A 23,172-nucleotide genomic window follows, 5' to 3' on the forward strand; every position below is an offset into this window, starting at 1 on the left:
TAAATGTACAGGTCCAGTGTCTTGTTTTGAGGAAAAATAAAACTACATTCTTAGACTCTGGATAAATAGCTAAAATGTCTTTAAAAATAGCAATTCCGTAGCAGGGACCTCTTAAAAATATCTGTTTCAGTGTAGTAAAAAATGAGGACACTTAAAATTATCTTTTTTTTTTCCCTTTAAGGTTTGGACCCCATGGAATCCCTGTGACCATATTTCCTAAAAGGGAATACAAGGATAAACCTGAAGCCATGCAGCTCCAAAGTAAACCATTCCAAGATGAGACACAGGTGAAGTGTGAAGCCAGTGGTGCAATCCCTGATGACTCTTCTCCGATTCAGCCATCAGAACCTAGCCTCGCTAAAAGCCTATGGACTTCTAAACCACCTCCCCTCTTCCATGAGGGAGCGCCATATCCTCCTCCTTTGTTTATCAGGGACACGTATAACCAATCAATACCTCAGCCTCCGCCCCGAAAAATTAAGCGGCCCAAGCGGAAAATGTACAGGGAGGAACCCACTTCTATTATGAATGCTATCAAATTACGACCTAGGCAAGTCTTATGTGACAAATGTAAAAACAGTGTTGTTGCGGAAAAAAAAGAAATTAAAAAAAGTGGCAATGCAAGTGACTGCTTAAAATATGAGGATCATAAAAAGCGAAGAAATGAGAGTGTAACTACTGTGAATAAAAAAATTAAAACTGACCATAAAATAGATGGAAAAAGCCAAAATGAAAGCCAGAAAAGAAATGCTGTGGTCAAAGTTTCAAATATTGCCCACAGCAGAAGCAAAGTAGTTAAAGTTTCTGCTCAAGCAAACACTTCGAAAGCTCAGTTAAATACTAAAAAAGTTCTCCAGAGCAAAAACATGGATCATGCAAAAGCTCGGGAAGTTTTGAAAATGGCCAAAGAGAAGGCACAAAAGAAACAGAGTGCAACTTCCACTTCCAAAAATGCACATTCAAAGGTCCATTTTACACGACGTCTTCAGAACACCAGCTCAGGTTCCCTCCCACCCCGATTGCGTTTAAAACCACAAAGGTACCGGAATGAAGAAAATGACTCATCTCTCAAGACAGGACTTGAGAAAATACGGAGTGGCAAGATGGCAACTAAGCCCCAGTCTCGCTGCTCCTCCACCCGCTCAGCAGGTGAGGCCCCTTCAGAAAATCAGAGCCCCTCAGAAGGCCCTGAAGAGGCCAGCAGTGAGGTTCAGGACACAAGTGAAGTGCATGTAACTGTTGATCAGGATGAACACCAGACATTGGGCAAGAGAGGCAGCAAAAGCAATATAACAGTTTACATGACCCTTAATCAAAAGAAATCTGACTCTTCCAGTGCATCAGTGTGTAGTAGTGATAGCACAGATGATTTGAAATCCACCAACTCTGAGTGTAGTTCTACTGAAAGCTTTGATTTTCCTCCAGGCAGCATGCATGCACCTTCTTCTTCCTCCTCCTCCTCCTCCTCTTCAAAGGAAGAGAAAAAGCTCAGTAATTCCTTGAAAATGAAAGTCTTTTCCAAAAACGTCTCTAAATGTGTCACACCAGATGGCAGGACCATATGTGTAGGGGACATTGTTTGGGCCAAGATTTATGGCTTCCCTTGGTGGCCAGCCCGTATTCTTACTATAACTGTGAGCCGGAAAGATAATGGCCTTTTAGTTCGACAGGAGGCCCGCATTTCGTGGTTTGGGTCCCCAACAACATCTTTTCTTGCTCTTTCACAACTGTCCCCCTTTTTAGAAAACTTTCAGTCGCGCTTTAATAAGAAGAGAAAGGGCCTTTACCGCAAGGCCATCACAGAGGCAGCTAAGGCTGCTAAGCAGCTGACTCCCGAAGTTCGGGCCCTGCTGACACAGTTTGAAACGTGAACGTGGAAAGTAAGGTAGGCAAGAATTTGGAGGCTCCACAAAATTTATAGCCTAGTTAGAGAGCTGCCATGAAGGACTTGGCCAATTCAAAACGTTGCACTCAGTTGGCTGCTCTTTTTATACGAAAATTGTTCTAATTTGTAGCTGTTTCTTAAAAGTTAACTAAACAAATTGAACATGCAATCAAAATTAAAGTGAGAACTTCCGTATTTTTCAAACGAAAATCTTTTTTTAAATTAAAAACTCCTCCCATGCATAGGAGCCATAGCCTCAGCTGAAGGGCAGTTTATTTGCAGGGAATTTTTAGTAGTTTCTAGCCGGTATGTATCTAGTCACTAGATGGCAAAGGGTAAACAAGGGATGGAAGTAATTAATAGCTGTGACCTGGGTGGCCCACCAGGGGAAGTGTAAAAACTTAAGCCCTGTTTATGTTGGCCTTTAAACCTTGTTTCAACACTTCTGCATTAAGTAGCTTCTATACATATAGCTGGTCGGTGTGAATGGGGCCAAAGTGAGTTCAAACCATGTTTAAAAACATGCTTGGTTTCATCCACATGGCCAGTTTAAATTATGTTAGAAACCAATTTAACTAACCCCTTTAAACAGAGTTTAAAGGCCAGATTAAATGGGGTCTTGGTGACCACTTTTTTCCCCAAACACTCAGCCTTTCTATGCACACAGGGGCACAAGTACGACACTTCAGGGTCTGACAAGCTGAGGGGATGCCTCTTGCCCAAAGGCAAAACTGAAATGTTACTCAGTATTTTGGGATCAAGGGCTGTTAATGCTGCATAGGTGTGAATCATAACTTCCTGTCTTTCTTCCACTGAAAAATCTTCCAGGCCACTTGTCTGGGAGTTTAGAGCAAGAGAGGTTTTGTTTGAATGTGTAAATAATTGATTGCTGAAACTAGTCAGATTTTCTTCTGACTGGTTGTTCCTAAATTCTTAGGATACGTCCTGGTAAATTACACTTTGTGAATTGTCAGATGTGTAATTGTTGCATTTTGGATGTATCTAACTTCATATTTTTTTTAATATTTCCGTTTTAAGGTATCTGTTTGCAGGTCAGAAAATGAGAATATGTAATTGTGTAATGCTCTGAAATGTACAAAACTGTAAATAAAATTGACTAAATCTGAATTACTTGTGTGTGTTTCTCAAAAAGCTTTGAAAAATTTTTAGGGTGTTTTCTGTGTACATGATATTGAGAGGAGACACCCCCTTTAAAATGTAAATTCTTTCTCATTCAGCACTTTTAAAAGATCATTTGCTGTAAAGTACTATTGGTATATACTTAGGGTTCTAATTTTGAGACTAAGCATTCATCTGTTTCCCCAAAAACTGGCTCTTGTCTTAGGTAAAGCTTGTCAAATTATTTCTCCATAAATTCAGTTCTGTTCCATAGATTTGAACAAAGACAGAAAATATGACTTATACAGTAAGGAAATGTTTTCAATCACCATTTTTTCCATCTGTCAAAAGCTAATTAAGCCCAATCTCCACTATTGTTAGCTACTCTTGCATGTCTGTTGCTCAGTGTTGGGGCATTTTCATGCAGTCGATTTACATTTTTCCTTCCTAGTTTTGGTCTATACCTGACCATTTGAGTTACTATCTTTTTTTTTTTTTCCTGTTCCAGCTTTGTACGATCTTGTGAAGAATTTGGCTGCCTTCATTCCAGAACAATTCCCATCCCAAGTTTTTCCATTTTGCTCATATTGGCAAAGCACAGATGAGGAATACAAATTTAAACTTAAATTGAATGTAGTAGTAAAACTAAAATACAGTGTCAGGATTTAGTGATTGAACCCATTAAAGAATCTTTATTGTGATGCAGTTTTAGAAGCTTAATATGCTGCCTTGCAACTGACAAGTCAGTTGGTTTCCAAAACACTGAGTGTCTTCCAACCTTGTTCAGTTACTCTGATATCAAGTTCATGTAACTACTGAATATCTAGTGTGTTTAAAAAAAAAAAAAAAACCCACACAAATACATGTTGGTCCAAATTGATTTTGCTCAGATTTCCTGAGGATCTCACTGCAATCTGTGTGGTAGATGCTAATTAACTTTACAACTATACTAGGGTTTTTCCCTAACAAATAAATTTCAAGAGGTCAGTCAATGCTTTTTGAATGTAATAAACACACAATGAAAATTTTCATAATGTGAAATCCTGTTTCACTCTTGTATTTATATATTCTTTCCTGCAAACAGAAACAATTACAGTATTTCAGTACATAAGCCTTACTTTGTGATTTAAAGCAGGCTGTTTTCAGAAGACAAAAACTTCACTCTGGGTTTTTTTTAGACATCTCTATATGTATAGAGCAGATATCTAGTTTCAGGCAGCTCAAAATGAACTGATCCCACATCATAAAAGCCATCTTATGTTCTGAGCCAAAAATCTGAGGTAAAATACTTGGATACTTAACTTGCTGCAACTTTTTAAAATATTTAGAACTTTTGGATAGTATCTTCTGTAATACAGTAACTTCTCACTTAACGTTGTAGTTGTTCCTGAAAAATGCGACTTTAAGCACATCGATGTTAAATGAATCCAATTTCCCCATAAGAATTAATGTAAATGGTGGGGGGGGGAGGGATTAGGTTCCAGGAAAAAATTTGCGAGACAAAAGACATTATATGCGGTTTGACTCACAGCTGTGACTAGGTAAGTGAATATCCTCTGGCCCCAGAGCTCTGGTGAGGGTGTGGGCCAACAACACCCCGCCGCCCCACCTCCCAGGCCTGCTGAGTCCTCCCTGTGCAAACTCTGCGTGTTTGGGCTCAACATGGGAGCCAGGCAGAGCAGGCAAGCGGCAGCACATCAGAAGTGACACTGCTGAATCCTTCTCCAGCACCCAATGGGGATGTGTCTGCTAGCCTCTGAGCAGCAGATCACACAAATGCCTGCTCAAGTTAGTCACTGAATGCATTCCCCCCCCCCCGCCCCAGGGTGCTGGGGAGACCAATAGTCTTCTAAGGGTCCCAATCTGCCAGGTTGCATGGTACACTCGGGACACACAACACAGAGGCACTTGGCCTCTAGATCTCTGCACAGCTGGAGACAGCCATAGGCTTCTGGGGCCACAGGCGCTGACTTTTCAAACTGCTGGGGGGTGCTTGACCCCCTGGCTCTACCCTAGGCCTGCCCTCACCCCACTCCTTCCCCCAAGGCCCGGCCCCGCCCCGCCTCTTCCCACCCAGTTCTACCCCTGAGCATGCCACATCCTCGCTCCTCCCCCATCCCTCCCTGCACGCCACGAAACAGCTGATTGCAGGAGGCGCGGAGAGGGTGAGGGGAGGTGCTGATTTGTGGGGCTGCTGGTAGGCGCTGGGGGTGGTGGTGGAGGGTGTTATAACAGAACATTGCGCAACTTTAAACGAGCATGTTCTCTAATAGAACAGCAACTTAATAACTAAACAACTTTAACCAGGATGACTTCAAGTGAGGTGTTACTGTACCATATAAGAGTAGCATAGTACTAGTGTATATAGTGTTCAGAGACTGTTCAGTGAGTTGGGAAAGAAACAAATCTATTTCAAATATAACTTCACAAGAAACTGAGAGTGCATGTCTTATGTAATGAGTGGTCATCATGACCTATATACACACACGTTCTGTCTTTGTAGTGAATGACTTTTTGTAATACAGATAGCACAAATCTTGCACATGTAATATTAAGAACAAAAACTGTTCTCTAGTCTAATACTTAGTCTCGTAACCTAAAACCTGTCAGTTCTTTGCACCACAACACTTCATATGAATTGCCTAAAATGCTTGCTTAGGTGAACTTACTTTCACCACTGTCTTCCTTTTAAATCATGGAAAAGGATCTGTGGTGTACTCTCCGTCCAAAGAGTTAGTTGAGTTAGTGGTGGAGCAAATGTTAAGCATTGTTAAAACTTTTTAACTGTAAACAGCTGCAACTGTACCTCATACCTTATTACCCTGTCCTTGGGGACTATTAAGTGATGGAAAATTTGAAGTTAATCCAATGCAACCTGCTCTGTACTTGCCAGAAATTGTTTAATGTGCTCACCGGATCCCAGTGGATGTTTCCACTGTGAGCACAGGCTGTGCTGTACCTGTGGTTTTCAGTATATTCACAATCTAATAGCTCTTAAATCAATTTTAGATCATTTTAAAGACTCATAAATACCTGATAGTAGGTGCATTTGTTTTTACAGTGCTTGGATGATGCATCTTTGGAACTAAGCTATGTAATTATTAGTGCACATGGTACTGCTGGAATCATAGAATAATAGTTAAAAGGGACCGCAAGGGTCATCTAGTCTAACCCCCTGCCAACATGCAGGATTTATTGTGTTTAAACCATCCAAGACAAATGACTATCTAGCCTCATTTTCAAAATCTCCAGCGAAGGAGCTTCCACAACCTCCCTAGGCAGTCTTTTTCTTTGTCCTACTGTTCTTACAGTTAGGAAGTTTTTCCTGAGATTTAATCTTAGTCTGTGCTGTAGTTTGAACCCATTGCCTCTTGTCCTGCTGTTTGTGGGAAGAGAGAACAACTTTTCTCAATCCTTTTTTTTAGGCAGCCTTTCAAGCATTTGAAGATTGTTATCATGCCCCCCACAATCTCCTCTTTTCCAAACTAAACATATCTGGTTCCTTCAGCCTTTGCTTGCATTCCATCCCTTTGATCATCTTTGTTGCTTGCCTCTGGATCCTTTTCAGTATCTCCACATCCTTTCTATACATTGGTGACCAAAACTGGACACAGTACTCCAGCTGAGGCCTAACCAGTGCCGAAGTGAAAATGTACTATTTGATCATCTATCAGCAGCCTATGTATTACGAAGGAAAGTGTTACGCTTCAGTAAAGGGTAGTGGTGATTTGCCTAACTTGCTGCCAGCCTAAGAAAATACATCACGGCCAGTGGATTATGGGGTTTGCAGTTCTGCAGTTCTTTTTCAGTACATCTGTTATCTACCCAAATTATTTCAAGTGAGAAAATAGGAGGCTGTCAGCCATGAATGTGGATACAAAACATAACTTTGCTTTGAAGGCCTCTAAAGCTAAATTAGAAGCATCTGATGTGAAGGGGAGAGAATATAATCCCAATAAATCCCTGTAAGTATCATTGTCTCAGAGGTTTGGAGTAAAAATACAGTCATTCATCCACATATGAAATTGAATGTGAATGTTGTTTGCATCTTCTATTGAGCAAAGTTCTACAGGAAATTAAAAACAAATGTTTAAGAACTCTATTTCATTAAATCTCTATGAGCTATAACTTTTAATACAGATATTATTTAAAAGACAACATTCATGCTACTTAGCTTCTAATATTTGACTAGTAAAACAGTTTCTTCATTCAATTTCAGCATTGAAAGGATTTTTATTTGGCTAAACTGTATTAGGTCTAAGAACGTCAAGATTTTTTAGGGTATGATAAAACCACATTTAAAAAAAAAAAAGTGTCTTGTTCTCAGGGTAGCCAGACTCTCGCCTTAATGGATCATACCAATGGAAAATTGACATGAGACTTGTAACGTTCAGTGCCAGCTTAAGGTGCAAAGCAAGCTACCGCACTTTCTTAAATTTTGAAATGCCAGATGACTTGCATGCTGTGCTTCAACTTTTGCTTTTGGATGTACACTAGGAGCACTTAATTGAACCAGATTAGCAGTAGGAAGGTGTATCCTCATGTCCTCTTGAATCATTACTCATCATCCTGATAGGTGTTTTGTGAAGCAGTGTTAGGAAATAGAATTGGTCTATTTCCTGAGGAGATTAGGAAACAAGCTAATAAACAAGAACAAGCAATGAAGCACAATAAGTTAATTCAGCTCCTGTCTCCTTTCATTTACAATTTATAATTTATTAAAATGGATAATTACATGAAGGGGCATAAAATATACCTGAGGTTATACAGGCAATTATATAAATAGGAACAGCTGATACATATTGTCATATAAATGACTAAACACGAAGTAACAGGCGTATTAGCAGTCTATTGTTACAGGGGTAGGAGTTAGCTATTTTGTGCAATAAATCAGTAAACATGGAGGTGAGTAAAGTTACACACAACACTTACAATGACGAAAGGTTGAGATGAGATTTCTTGTCCCTATTTACTTTATTTTCATCTAGGTGTTGTAAAGGTAGCCATAAGAACTGGGTGTTGTGGAACTAGAAGGAGAGCAAAGCTGAATGGCACACAGGGTCAAAAATAATGTTGTAAGGAGTGGCTTGAGTTGCTTGTGGGGGAATAGTTTATTACACCGACATAAGTGCTATTGTGCACGTCGCTGTCAGCAGGAGAGCTGCTTCTCCCACCAACATAGCTTATGCTGCTCACGGCAGTGCTTTTTTTTTTTTTTTTATGCCAACAGGAGAGCTCCTGTAGGCATAGAGTGTCTTCACCAGATGCACTGCAGCAGCGCAGCAGTATCGGTACAGCTGCAGCGCTGTACATGTAGACATGGCCTAAGACAGCTCCTTATCCATCTGTGTAGGCTCCCAACATCGTTGGTCTGTGTGTGGTGGGGGAGAGCTAGTGCTTCAGGGTTGTTTCTCCACCTTCACAGGATGGGGAGTCTGGATGCTGTTTTATTTTTCTCCTTCAACCCCCAATCCAAAGAAGCTGGTGCAGAGGGTAAGTAAGCAGTACAAAGTATAGTTTGGACCAAAGGGGAAGCAGGGATCAAATGGTGACTCTGAATCAAAATATGGTGCCTAATGTGCTCCTGGGGTAGCCTAGAGCTTGTAGTAACTCCATGATCTAGTCCTTAGGGAGCAGATTCAGGTCCTGCTCCTGCATTATCATCAGTAATAGATTCTGCAACTGGAACTCAGTTTAATGATGGTGATACATGAACTAAATCCAGCTTACTCTCCCACCAGTATTTGCTTTGCAGTGATAACAGGTGTATAAAATAGGGAAGACTGACTTACTGTGATACAGCACAAATCTCTATTGAATTAGAAGTTATTGCTTTTCTGACCCTAACTGTGCCTAGATTTTTTGCTGGGCTCTGGAGAAATATTAATATTTATTGTTGGTATTTGATTATGGCCTGCCAGCATTTCAAAATTGTAGATACTGTGAAACAAGTTCTGATAGTTCCTCTGAAGATGAGCCAAATTGTAGGTGTCTAAGAAGTGTTAGCTTGAGTCTAAGGTGTAATGATGTCTTTGCTCAGGTGTGGCCAAACTGCAGCTCCCGAGCCACATGTGGCTCTTTTACAGTTAAAGTGCAGCTTGTGGAACCCCGCATATCCCCCTCCCCTCCATTCCCTGTCTACCAGACTGGGGACGGGGAGGCGAAGCTAAGGGCTTCTGCCCTGCAGCATGTTGGACACGCCTGCTGGGGCTCAGGACGCATCTGACTGGGCTCGGGGCTTCAGCAGGAGTGGGGCTGAAGCCCGAATGCCCAGCAGGCGCCTCCCATGGGGCCGAAGCCAACAAGCATGCCCCACATGGCTAAAGCCCTGGCAGGCACCTCCTGCGGGGCTGAAACCCTGAGACCTCCCTCCACGCAGGACAGAAGCCCCAGCAGGCGTGCCAGGCTCTTGAACAACTGAAGATTATCGTATGTGGCTCAGAGGGTCGGTAAGTTTGGCCACCCCTACTTTTGCTGCTTTGCGGTTCTATCAAGAACCGAAGAAATACTTTTTAAGGATCAATAAAAAATATATCTTCAGATTATACTGGCATCTATGTGAATAAGCACTTCATAAAGAATTGCATGTTATTTAATGCTCTTTGGTCTTTTTGAGACCAAAATGCATCATTTCAGTATTGATATTAATAAGGTGCATGTTAGGACCTGTTTTTCTAAAACATCCAGCACTAAAATTAACCTTATGTACTAATTTATTTTAATCAATGAATGATTAAAAAAACTAGTAACATAGTTAAAATTCTCGGTCTTAGTGGTCTTTCTGGACAGGATCCTGGGTTTAATACCTTTTTAGAGATTTAGATTTGATTGGTTGGAATATAATGGAAGAGCCTTATACCTTCTCAGAGAATTACTTTTCACAGGAAGGTAAATGTGTACAGCAAGTTTCATTATAGCTGCTGGAATTGGAAATGGACCAGTTGCCTTTTGCTGACGGGTTGAAACCATGTGATCTATCAGGGACATCCATGAAATCTTAATTTAAAGGTGATTGGCAAAGAGAAGAAAATATTCATTGCACCCTTTTTATGAATTAAGGAGATTCCTACCTTGTTTCTCTCCCATGGGAAACATTATTTTCTCTTATTTTTTCATTAGAAATGATGGGGCATATTGAGGATTTCTTAGGAGACTGTGGAATTCTAAAATCAAAAGAGATGTTAAGAGGAAGAGATTTTTCCTCAGATTGGTGGTGGTGTTGATAACACTCATTTAACTCCATTGCCAGGAAGATAGTGGGGAGGAAAGCTTGCAACCAAGGGCTGAGGGAGCTGCCACTTCAATCCTGTAGTTTTCCACGGAGTGTCTAGAAAACAAGGGAGACAAAATTTAATGTGAAAAATGCCTCTTCTGAAAAACAAAGAAGTTTTCATGTCCTCTTTATTCACCAAAAAAAGGAGAAGAAAGGGCGCAAACACATTTACTTTCTTTGCAGGCTGCCTTTAAGAATGAAAATAAAAATGGCTTTGGGCCAATGCTTGCTTTTAGGCTGGAATATCATGTTAACATGATATTTTGCTGGGATTTTCCAAGAAGTTTAAAGGAATTAGGTGCCTAATCCCGTTAAAATTCAATGGGAGTTGGGCATCTATCTCTCTTAGGCTAGGTCTACACTACCCGCCTGAATCGGCGGGTAGAAATCGATCTCTCGGGGATCGAATTATCGCGTCTTGCGGAGGTAGGAGTAAGCACCATCGACGGGGAGCCGCGGAGGTCGATTTTGCCGCCGTCCTCACAGCGGGGTAAGTCGGCTCCGATACGTCTAATTCAGCTACGCTATTCGCGTAGCTGAATTTGCGTATCTTAAATTGACACCCCACCCCCCCACCCCCCCCGCTCTGGTAGTGAAGACCTGCCCTTAGACTCCATGGAAAATCCAGGCTTTTATTTTTAGCTGTCAGTTGAGGTTTCAGAATATATCACAGAGCTGGTTTTGCTATTTTTTGGAAATTCTTCTCAGTGTGTATGTTTGAGTGAGTGACAACGGATGTAAAGTAAGGAAAATATGAATCTGTTGGTGGGTCAGCTGTAATTTAGTTAAAAGCATTACATTTGCTAAAATAGGTTTGGGGGAAGGGATGCAACAGCCAGACTTACTTTTTTGTAGTTCATTAATTGGAGAATAAAGTTAACCTCATTCCAAAAACTGGTTAAAAGATGGGTTTATAAACTAGTAGCAGTAATACAGAGTGTACTGCTTCTCTTGGGGTGTGGCTTTGTGTAGCAAAACTTTACTGTTAGTTCTCTATGCAGAAACAGACAATTGGGTAATTGTAAGTGCTGTTTTAAATTTTTGGGCTTCCAGTTGAGAACCAGGGCTCCTTCCTCTTTTCAGATCCTCCCTCCCTTTTTCAGGCACACTAGGAGGGATATTTAGGGTTTAACTTGCCTTATCATTCTGAGCTGCTTTTTCTCTTTCTGTCTCTTCCCCTTGCTGACTGCCATGGTCTGCTTCAGAATAAGTAGTGTGTCACCTCTTGGATTCAAGGACACCTCTAGAGAGCATACATTAAAAAAAATTAGAACCTGTATTACAGCGATAGTCAGCAGTGATGCAGCTACACTAGTGCTAAGCTACAGGTATCGGCATGGGTCAGGTAGAGCACGTTTACATGATACAGTGGTAAAAGTGCCTAAGCCTTGTCTATACTAGTCCTGCAACAATAGCTTGCAGTTGCTTTGATAATTATACTGATTTTTCTAATGTGGACAAGGTCAAAGATTATTACACTACTTTTATCCATAGTCTCCAGCAGTCCCCATAAATAGGGCCCTCCCAAATTCACGGCCGTGAAATCTGGTCTTTGGTCTTTTGCGTACTTTTACCTTATACTATACAGATTTCACAGGGGAGACCAGCGTTTCTCAAATTGGGGGTCCTGACCCAAAAGAGGGTCATGAGGGGGTGTCACAAGGTTATGGTAGTGGGGTTGCAGTATTGCTACCCTTACTTCTGCACTGCCTTCAGAGCTGGGAGGCCGGAGAGCGGCAGCTGCTGGCCAGGCACCCAGCTCTGAACGCAGCACCCATCCAGGAGCAGCACAGAAGTAAGGGTGGCAATACCATACCATGCCACCTTACTTCTGCACTGCTGCCTTCAGAGTTGGATCAGGACCCCTACAGTTCCAACACCCTGAAATTTCAGATGTAAATATCTGAAATCATGGATTTTAAAAATTGTAAATTTCTATGACTCTGAAATTGACCAAAATGGACCATGAATTTGGTAGCGCCCTACACATAAATAGTCCCACCGTACTGCCTAGACCACTGTAGGTCTGCTAATAGCAGTCAAGTGCTGCTGTCAAAATGTCTTTGCTATCAGAGATTTTCAAATCACTGATTATACAATGCAGTGAAACCCACTGAATGAAATAACAGATAAACAGCTGCATTCACAGGGGTGATGGCATTTAAGGACACAGACATTGTACCGACACAGGAAGCTTAGAAATGTAGAAGCATTGGCCTCTGAAGATCCAATCACACTTCATTCTTTTCAGCAACTCCAGTTTTCAACCATTCTTTGTACCTTTTGTCCTTTACATCAGTAGTCAGCATTTTGCGTAACTCACGACGAGGGATTCCTCAGCATAAGAAATGTTCTTCCATGGTATTTGTTTTGCGGGGCCTGGAAGGAGAGTAGGAAATGTGTGACAGCACATATGTGGTTTCATTTTGTAGTTAGTACATTTTAAAGAGACTGTGATTCTCTACTCTTGCTATGTCAGGCCTTGTCTACAAACAAAAGTTGTACTGATTTAAGTAAATTGATTTAGAAACCAGCAAAGTTAAATTGGGTCAGCCCCTGTGTCTGAATGCTCTGCAGTTGGTTTAAGTCCTTATATCAATTTAACACACTGATTCCTTATTGACCTATAGTAAATCAGTGTAAGGCACTCTCAAACCAATTTAAGGGTACCTTACAGGGTGGTTGTCCTGACTTAACTACACTCGTTTCTAAATCAATTTAGTTAAATCAGTATAACTTGTATGTGTAGACAAGGCCTCAAGAAGTGAAAGTTGTTTTTTTTGTTTGTTTGTTTATTTAATGCCACTGTTTTCTCATTACCAGTAGCTCTCATTAAACAAGCAAATGAACAAACTCAAGAAAACAAAATGTATCTTATTCATTCATTTTGTCAGTTGTAGTTTAGTTTTAATTATTTATTATAGTACTTCATATTACTGTAGTATTAGTAATATGGGAGCTCACTAAAACACCTACTATTAAATCATTAGTGGGAGTGAGGTAAGACCATCAGTTTTTGGGTGGGTGGATTAGTAAGGTTTTACTGTATTCAGAAGCATTATTTCTTGTAAATATGTTTTTCTGTATTTTCCTTTACTTGTCTTTTTACTAAGTATCTTTGCCTGAAATCAGGACCCTTGTTTCCTAAGAGAGCAACTGCCCCATTTGCTTTTTCACCATGTGTGATCATAATATTCTGTCATACCGTACTCACGTCAACAGACATGGATATCCTAGACAGAACATTTTTTTACCTCAATTGAAGAATTGTTTGAAGGACCACATGCTCTCTAAAAAAATAAAGACCATGGAGGGTTTTTAAAATGTGATTGCTCTTAATAAAGAATGAGAAGCAAAATACAGAAACTGATAGTTTATTTACCTTCTGTTGTTTTTTAAGCAAATTACGACAATTAAGAATACAAGTTTTAGTGGTTTGTACAAATACAACGTGCAGCACTGTGAAGTGTTTTTACATGTATGTAGAGCCCTAGGTAAGACATAATCTCAGCTTCCTACCTCTTTAAGATAGGATTTTCAAGATCTGAAAAAAGATTGGTGTCCTTTCTGTGGACCTTCTTGCAAGGGAGAGGAGCAGGTATTTTTGTGATGTCCTTTCTTAGGAAGCAAGAGAAATCTAGGACACTGAGCATAGTGATGGTTAACCATGGATGTAGGTTAACAGTCACTCTGCCACAGTGGCAAGTCAGCTGTTTAATTGCCACACTCTGCTTTTGAATATAGTGAAAAAACAAAATGCATGGGCCTGATTAACTTCTTCCCTGCTCCTTATGTTGAGATTTACACCAGTGCAAAGTGGGTATAAAACACTACCCGATGAAAAGGTAGTGCTTTAGGCTCCCTTGACAGGCGTAAATGACAGCACAAGGTGCAGATCCACAGTGAATCAAGCCCTGTGACTTTCAGTTATTCTAGATAATTATTTTGTCACATTGGATCTAATACAAAGTCCTTCTATGTGTATAATATATTAACGATGTTTACTAGAAACTAGTTCTGTTTGCTAAATGTTATTTCTGAGAGAGACTTGAGCCCTGCAAGTCCAGTCTAAGTTAAGTTCTTAAAAGGTAGTTGATGCCTCCTTATTTTCCATTTGGTTGTCAGTACTTTTTCATGTCATTTCTGTAAAGCTAAAGAAATCTACCCGGAAGGAATTCAGGAAGACAAGCAACTAAATTGTGATTTAAAAAAAAAAAAAAAAGTCATGAATGAATGCTCTATTTTTGTTAACTTGGTCTTTTCTACCATAGGTCTCAACAAATGGCAGCATATTACATCAGACAGTGACGAGTCCTGCTGCTCCCTTACAGTATCTGACAGACCACTGTGGATTCAGATTGGGGGCACTGAAGTTAACAGTGAATTGGCAGGTCTGTCTGTTTTAAGCCCTGCCTCAAGTGAAGGGGGCATTATGTCATCAATTAATCATCCCCCAAAACAAGTTAGGTTAGAGCTGATGAATTCATCACTCACTCAATTTCCTACTTCCATTTGAACTTGGCGCACCTGTACCTCATGTACAGACGGTGCATTTCAGCTGTTTCCACTGACACATACTTGGTGATAAGGTTGATGTGTATTAGCTTCAATTTATTCAAGAAAATTTCCTTTTCACATTGGCTTCTGAGATTTGCATTATATGATCATGTTCAAATAACAGAGCTCTAGGTAAAGGTAAAAATGTTTTATAACAAAATGAGTACTGTATCTTTTAAAATGAGGATCTTAAGGTCTCTTAAAATAAGGACACTTTTTCATAGTGTCGACAACATCTTAATAGAGACAGTCTTTTGGACACCTGCCCTTCCATTTGTGATTATGTGGACCACCTCTTCCTGCCACTGGCAGTTACATAACATACTGGTGGCTACTACTGCAATGGCTTACCTGGACAAGTAAAATTAGGAAAGTATTTAGTGTTGTTTAAGTTGCATTTAATGTGATTTAGAAGCTGGAAACAAGGAGGAGAATTAAAACCATGTGACCAGCCAGATCTCTGCAGGCCACTAGAAAGTGGTCCATGGACCACAGTTTAGGATCCACTGCTCAAAGAACATGTTTGATTGACATATTTTTTTCTTCCCAATTCCCCAATTTAGGAGAGCATCCATATTCAGGATAGCACTTAACTTTAAGCATGTGCCTTAATCCCATTGAAGTCAATGGAATTTAAAGCACATGCTGAAAATTAAGTAGATGCTTAAGTGTTTTCCTGAATTGAGGTCTAAATTAGTATTTGCAACTTGGTACGGTATTTATGTTTGATATGGACATATGCATATTTTTATGCATTTTTATGCAAGGATTTTTATAGGACAGTGTTGAGTGTTTCTGACATAATAAATAGAGCTTATTTTGTATGATGCTTTTACTTCACAAGAAAAAGGTTATGGTTTATGGACTTGGAGGAGTTTGATCCACTACTATCCCATTTTGTTAGGTCTAGTAATCCAGACATGTTTTGGGTTGTTCTAAAAATAATCTAAGGATTTTTGTGGTCTGCTGGTACTACAGTAGCTTGTGAACTATCTTAAAGGACATGAGGCTAGACTAGCTATTATGAGGTCAGGTGTAAAAAGATAAAAGGCAAAACTGTGTGCTCCTTTAGGGTCCAAAATGCTGTGTTAAGCATCATTTAAAGGAAGCATATGGCCTTAAACTTAAATTAGAACTGCTACAAACACTATTAAAGGCCAGTAGAAAACCACATGGTTTGTAAATGCCATCTGCCCATTACTTACTTTAAACAAACAGTAATGTTAGTGTACAGCTTAGAATCATTGGGCCAAATTCTTCCCTCATTTACTCCTGTGGAAAGCCCCTGAAGTTAGTTGACTGATGGTGGCAGTATTGCTGAAGAGTAAATCAGGGCTAAATTTGGAATGTGGATTATTGGCTGTTCATCTACTGACTGATTTGAAGACACCAGGTCCCTCTTCTATATGTATTTGTGTTGCTGGGTTTTTGAGCAAAGGCATTTAAACATGTTGGGAAAAACTGTAATCTTACATTTTTGTAGTATTGTTGAATTTCTGACAAGAATTTGTTTCTGTAATACTGACGTTATGGAGGTTTCCATCAGAGAGATTTCCTGGGTGCAGTGAAGCTAGTTAATACAATGCTTATCTAATTCTAGGCTGCTGCTATAGGCCTTTGTGCTGCCCTGGGCCTGCCGGCATGGAAGAGCAAGACCATACTGTGTGTTAGGCAACCTGTCATATTTTTGAGATTAGAAAGTCTATTTTAACATTTGTGGAAAGCAAATGTAATTTTTTCTTCATACTCCATGCACAGTGACCTGCACCAACGGTAAATGTCATTTGATTTCAGTTGCAAAATATACTTTGCAAAAATCAGCACTTGCTCCCTATGTGGAAGTATAAGATTAGCATCCTTTTCTTTGCAGAAGCTCTGCTTGCTCAATTCATTCATCTCTGAAGGGCATGTGGACTTGATTTTCTTGCAGACAGAACATAGTACCCAAATGCAGGACGTATCAGATATTAAAACTAACGCAACAGATTTTTAGCCAGAATGCCAAGATGCAGCAATTGATGTATCTCAGCTTGGATCCACAATTCTACTAAACCTCATAATTGCTCCTCGCTTCCTCCCCTTTGTGTCCAATCACTCCCAAATTCCCACTCCATCTGACTTCCTTTTACTGCAGAGCAGAGGACATAAAATGAGCTGTTTTTCAAACTCTTATGCTACTATTACAGTCAACTTTCCAGGCACAGTAAGCACCTTCAAACTGAGAAGTTCCTTAGTAAATACCCCTTGCCCACTCCTATGTCAGATCATTATTCTTCTGTTTTTCATCCCTCTCTTCTCATCCCACCCCTTACGTATCAAGTGATTTCTCAAGCTTCCCTTCCCCTCTCTTCTCTGAAGTTACTTCTTTTCAGCAACAGCCTCAGGGCTTAGGTCCATCCACCGTCTTTTCTGTTAATCAGGATGTATTGTTTAAGGCATTGTGTTGGAGGGAGTGGAAAACATATGTTTAGCTATCTAAAGCAATTCTAGTCTGAGCAAGCTCCAGCAGGATTGTAAAAAGAGTCAGCACAACTGGGCAGGTTTTGTTGGAACCTCCTTCGCTTTCCTAACCAGACCTAAATGGCAAGTGCACCTATACTAATAACACTGAATCTTTGTAATACTCTCAGTGCTTAGCTACTGGCGATGGTGTTGTAGAAGAACTGTTTATTGCTTGGATTGCTTTTGTTCAGCTGCCATTTTCATCTGTGTGTCGTGGGGCAACGGCAGACTGTGAACCAAGTGGTTGCTGAAAGGCAACATGTTCAGTAGCTTTATTTTTGCTGCTCCATTGCGTGCTTTCAGTTCTCTGTAGCCAAGTGCAAATGTGTTGACACTTTTGAGTTGTATATCAGTGAGTTACACATGGTCCCAAAGGCATTGTATATTAATCATTCCCATTTGATTAACAACCCCTAAGCTTCTCTGAAAATTTAAATTAATGCTTGATGTTGAAAGTGGGTGATATTTATGAGGGGTCTGTTCACTTGTATATGTTTTATAACAATTTTAAGACCGCCCTCCACCCCCCAGCTTCTCTTACTGTGGAATGCACCAAATGTACAGGTGAAACAATAACTGTTCTGACCACCTCAGATTCTGCTTGCCACATATGCAGTACTCTGGAAGAAGTTTAACCCTTTTCCCTTTCTCTCCCCTTTTCAGCTCAGAGACACTAGGCACCTGCTGTTTTTATGGAACCTCACCACACTGCCACGAAGAACACCAGCTCATCAGGAATGACAAAAATTTGAGACTGAATTGTCATATTTTTCCTCTGAAATCTTAAACAGAGGGAAGAGAGGGCAGGGTGAATGTGTTAAACAAACAAAACCACCCCCACTAATCCTATTGGGGCACCTGTGTCTATTGTACATTTTCTTTTAAATTCAAAAAGATGTTAGGAAATATTTTATAAAACTTTTTTGCAATAAATGACGCATGAGATGGGGAGAGATTATACAAAGTGTTCATGGAAGGAACCACTTGAATTATTAGTATGAAGAATCACTGCGAATATATTTTTTTTTAATGTGACAGTCTAATCAATATGTTTGACAGGCCCCAATGATGGAGCCAATTGCCTGGAAAGATGACTGTTTTGATTCTTAACTTTAGCACTGCATTTTCCATTCTCCAAGGCTTAGTTAGTATTTAGTATGGGTGTTAGCAGAGCTATAACCTGTGATCTAAAGCATGTCCGAAAGCAGCTGTATTGTAAAATATGAACAGTCTTGTTAAATGAGACCAATGTTTCCCAGAGAGGTGATGGGCAGGATATCAACAGTAACTCCATGTATCTCTAATTTATGGGAAAAATCTTCCCCTGTGAAAATGGTTGTTCTATTCTTATGCTGATGTAACACTTTGGGAATTGAGGATTGTTGGAAACGTATCAAGAAGGGCTACATCTCTGACAGCATTAGTCATTTCGATTTGCTTGTAATGCTATCGTAGTATGGGATTCAAGAATGCTACTGCTAAGATAGGATAGCAGTCGTTTGCCAGGTCATTGTTCTTCCCCCCTCCCCTCCCTTCCAGCCCAGAATAGAGCTCGTGCAGGCAGCTAGTACAGCAAGAGTTTCCATTAGTGGTTCTAATGGTGGTTGATTTAATAGAATCATAGAAATGTCGGGCTGGAGGGGACCTCAAGAGTCCAGCCCCCTGCTTGATTCACATTGCCTCAACTTCTTTGGATACCATTAAATCAAAATTAGAAGGTCAAATCTTTTATCCTCTTTCTTCCTTTCTCCAAAAGATGTTTAGTAATAGTTATTTCAGCTGAAGCTAGTGAATGTTGACCATACTGCTAGAATATTGGCTTGTTAATTTATTTGCCACTGATTGTTTTAATATTGTGTGCACATTTTCTTGACAATATGGTTTCCTGTGCTATTCTTGATGATAGAAGCGAATTCACTGGATGCCTGACTTGGGAGAGTAAATATTTATTTTGGAGAAATGAAAATGTGCACATAATCTAAAGTTCTAATAAAGTACAAGTTCCTCTTTCGATGGAAATGCAAAGGCTTGTACTAAGCTCTTTTCCTATTTACAAATATTCTGATCTCATCAGGGAATGTAAAATATCTTTCTACAGGTTATCTGCAAAGAGAGCACTTTTTCCAAAAATCTCTGGTTTCCAAAGGCACAAATATGGTTTTATAACCGGTGTGCATGGATCATGAATTAAGTAACCTTTGATTTCAAATCATGGTGACCATAGATGTATATTTTTTTCCCGGTTGCTTTGGTATTTGGTAACAAATCCATATTTTTAGCAGAGCAGGGGAAACAATAATCCATACCCAGGAAAGATATATTGGTGGTACATATAGTCAAAGGCAGTTCTATATTAGAGATTTAGTAGTTACTTTAGTTTGATTAGTGGTAACTTCATAATTTATTTATAAAACCAGAAACCGAAACCATAGCACCTGTTTCTTTCAAAAACTATTTTAGCTGCACATTGCTGTTGTACAGTAGATTCAAATTGTGCTACTTTTCATAATAAACTGCAGATTTTTTTTTTAAAATAGAGAATAGTAATTATTGTTCTGCAGTACTCTTCCTTTCTAATGTAGTCAAAGCAGAGGGTCAGCAGTCTGGTCCTGCTCCACTGCCCGAAATGTGACCAAGATTTATTATAAATTAAAGCATCTCACTCTTAGGTTACATCTGCACTATGAGCTAGGTGTGTGATGTACACATCCACATGCTAATTCTCATGGAGCTAGCGTGAGTATAAATAGCAGTGTAGCCGCAGTAGCATGGGTACCAGCAGCAGAGCCATAGCTTAGTGGGGCCTAGACTGTACCCACCAGTCTGAAGCAGGTTTGTATTCAGCATAGCTAAGCCATGCTGCCACTGCAGCTACACATGCTACCACAGCTACACTGCTATGTATACTCACGCTAGCGTAGTGACACCTCATGCAAGTTGGGATTAGACCCCTAGGTCGTAGTGTAGACGTAGCCTTAGAGAGAGAGAGGGGGACAGGGTGCAGCGAGTTAATGTGCTAGCCTTTTACCTCTGGAGACCAAACCCTGATTGTATTACAAGTAGATGGGGGTCTCATCCCCACTGGGGGAGTCACTTTTATCCACGTGAAAACAAAAAACAAAACCACACCAGACAACATGGCACAAAACAGTTTCTGCTTAGGAAAAAGGCCCAGGACTGTAATAGCAGGGTTATTCCATGCTGGGATTGAAATGATTGACGTTGTGTGTGGAAGCCAGTAGTGCCTGCCTATATGACATCTGACTCTTAACCAGTGCTCTTACTGCCTCTCCTGCAAGAGCACTAGCACACATCAGTTGGAGTATACAGAACATTATAGTTTGAGAGAAATGCAGATCTCTGCATTGGAGTATATGGGTAAATTAAGCAAATAGAAAGCTTAAAAAATAGACAAGGTAGCAAACTGTATTTGCTCATAAAAATGAGTTTATTTTCATGGGAAGTAGTGCAGCCATTTTGTTTGAAACCAGATTTTCATTTTAAAGTGAAACTGTCAGGGATATTTTAATGACTGAGAAGTACAGTAATGTATTGCTTTTCACTTTTTGGCTTTAGTTGCTTAATATTTAAGCTTTGCTCCATGCTACCTTTTTGTCTGTATATTGAATGGTCACTATGCCGCCTTCATTTTGTAGACTTGAATGAGGGGGAAAAAATGATTCACTTTTAAGGTTTGCTCAGAGGTAAATGTTAAAGAATGTTGTGTAACATTTATTCAAATAAAGCCTTGATTTTTTTTTTCAGCACTTGTTGAAGGGAAATGATGTGGAACATTTCTATGCTATAATTTTCCTTTATATTTCCTTTTCCTTTCCTAAACCAGCAAGTTTTGATTACATCTTATGTCTGTTACATTTTCTGAATTAAAGTGAGGATGCTGATCTGCTCTTGAGAGTGCATCCTCCAGACTAAATTCCTACTTGACTAACGCTGTCCAACCTTGAGTTTGGCCCATGGTGGCTGGTTCATGTTAAATCTTCCTTGACCAGTTGGATGCTTTCCACAAGAAATAGTAAAAGCCCCCACATAGACAATGAGAAAAGATACTGTGCACCATGAAGAGGCAGAGACAAAGAAAACATGACTGTAATCCATGGTTGCAGTCAAGGAGCACTGGATACAGCTTACGATGGAGGCACACCATGGCAGATGGGGATTGCTGTAGGTGAAGGACACAGTGGCTATACCCCCTGCATTGGCCATAGCAATAGGGAGTGGCATAAGAGCTCTGTGCCACCCAGGAATCCCCCTATGGAGTGGGGAATTGTCTGGTGACCAGCTAATGCTGTCTTTGGTACCACTTTGTTCTGACGGCATTGTACAAAGCAGCTGGAACGCAGGAAAGAGCTGAGGCCTTTGAAGAACAAGATCTGCGTGCTATTCAATCACTGGTTCCTTGTGATATTAACAGCTTCAGACAAATCTATCTGTTGCAGGTAAGGGTAATGGAATCTTTCTCCATTTAGGGAGGAAACTCCCCACATTGAGTTGCATAATCTCATAATTTTCCCTGAAGGAGGTGAACTGGTTATGCCATAATGGGTAATTCACTTTAAAAAAAGCACAACATTTGTAGCATTGGGTCAAAGCAGGGTCAAGTTGTTGCGTATCTCCTCAAATTCCAGAATCTACAGGAGCTGCACTGTCTGGTAAAAGAAAAAAATGCTCTCAGTTCCTGCAAATTAAATCTTCCATACTTAGGAAAAACTAGCACATCTTTTATTTATGTCTAGGTTAATCAAATATAAAGTAGATAAGAAATCTATTTGGAAATGTTTATTAAGCATGTGACTGACTAAGAATTTTCCTCTTTCAATGGTGTACAATTTGTCTGAAGGGACAGATCAACTGTGCAATACAGTTGGTAATAGTCTCAGCCAAATACCTTTCCAAAGTATTAAAACTAATTTGTTGGAATTAAATGATTGTGCAGATGCACTGAGTCTGTTGTGACAGCTACCTTGGATCTATCCTCCATGCTATTCAGACATTTTTGGTCCAGTATAACTGCAAAGTGCATCATATCTTCTCTCCTCGAGTCTCTTGTATGGAGTAGAAATAGGGCATATGCTTTTTCTGTTCGTTTTATAAATGTTCCATTTTCTACTCCTGTTTTGATTACACTGCTCTACAGCCAAAATGCTTCTGAAATAAATGTAGTCAAACTTTACTAATTCTGGGTCACTGAGAATGAAAATGATGCTTAAAATTGTTGATTGGCTCTAGTTTTCAAGATATGCTATTGGGTCAGTATATACGACCCTTGACTTGGGAATGGCGGAGGATAAGTGAGCTATAAAGGGAAGGGATCTCAATTTAAACCAGAAATGACTAAAATACATCTTTGACTGGATCTAGGAATAAATCTATGACTGGGTTTGGACAGTACTTGCTTTTTAGGCAAAACAATGAATGATGCAATCTGAAGCTGGTATTGCATCATACATGATATGAATCGCATCATGTTATTCCTAGAAGTCATGGATGATGCAATCATAACGAAGCTTACATCACTCTGCTGAACAAATTGCCCTATATCAGCTCTAGAAATCATACAGTGTCGTACTCTCTTATTTGTCAGTGTTTGATTTTGCAAAGGGACACATTTCTGTTTAGCCAAAGTGAGCAGAGATGCCTCGTACTTGTGTGAACAGTGCAGATAACTTCTGCTATGTTTGTGGTGAAGTGACTTTTGCATCACAAAAGCGCGGTATAACCACTATGATTAAGAAAGCCTATCACCTTTATTTTGACTGCAAAATTGGAGGTCAGGACAAGAGGTGGGCCCCACACATATGCTGCAACACTTGTGCAA

General features: G+C 40.0%; 1 protein-coding gene and 1 long non-coding RNA gene across 10 annotated transcripts in view; one reads left to right on the forward strand and one right to left on the reverse strand.

Annotated features, from left to right (window-relative positions):
* Nucleotides 1-21,100, forward strand: part of PWWP2A (PWWP domain containing 2A) — a 40,777-nt gene extending 19,677 nt beyond the window's left edge. For 4 of the 9 annotated variants that reach the window (XM_008179568.4, XM_042850794.2, XM_065554913.1 and 1 more), the window contains one exon: nt 182-3,013. In XM_008179568.4, the coding sequence (XP_008177790.2) occupies nt 182-1,871 (1,690 nt within the window). In that variant the 3' untranslated portion in view covers nt 1,872-3,013. The other 5 variants (XM_024100237.3, XM_042850793.2, XM_005297999.5 and 2 more) reach the window with 5 other exon arrangements.
* On the reverse strand, nt 7,308-10,840 carry LOC135973166 (uncharacterized). The gene is made up of 2 exons (XR_010589873.1): nt 10,075-10,840; nt 7,308-8,485 (listed from the first exon to the last, which is right to left on the reverse strand). It is a non-coding gene; the product is annotated as an uncharacterized LOC135973166 (long non-coding RNA).
* Nucleotides 21,101-23,172: the final 2,072 nt, after the last annotated feature.

The sequence above is a fragment of the Chrysemys picta genome, chromosome 8 (genome assembly GCF_011386835.1).
Source record: "Chrysemys picta bellii isolate R12L10 chromosome 8, ASM1138683v2, whole genome shotgun sequence".
Taxonomy (NCBI): domain Eukaryota; kingdom Metazoa; phylum Chordata; order Testudines; family Emydidae; genus Chrysemys; species Chrysemys picta.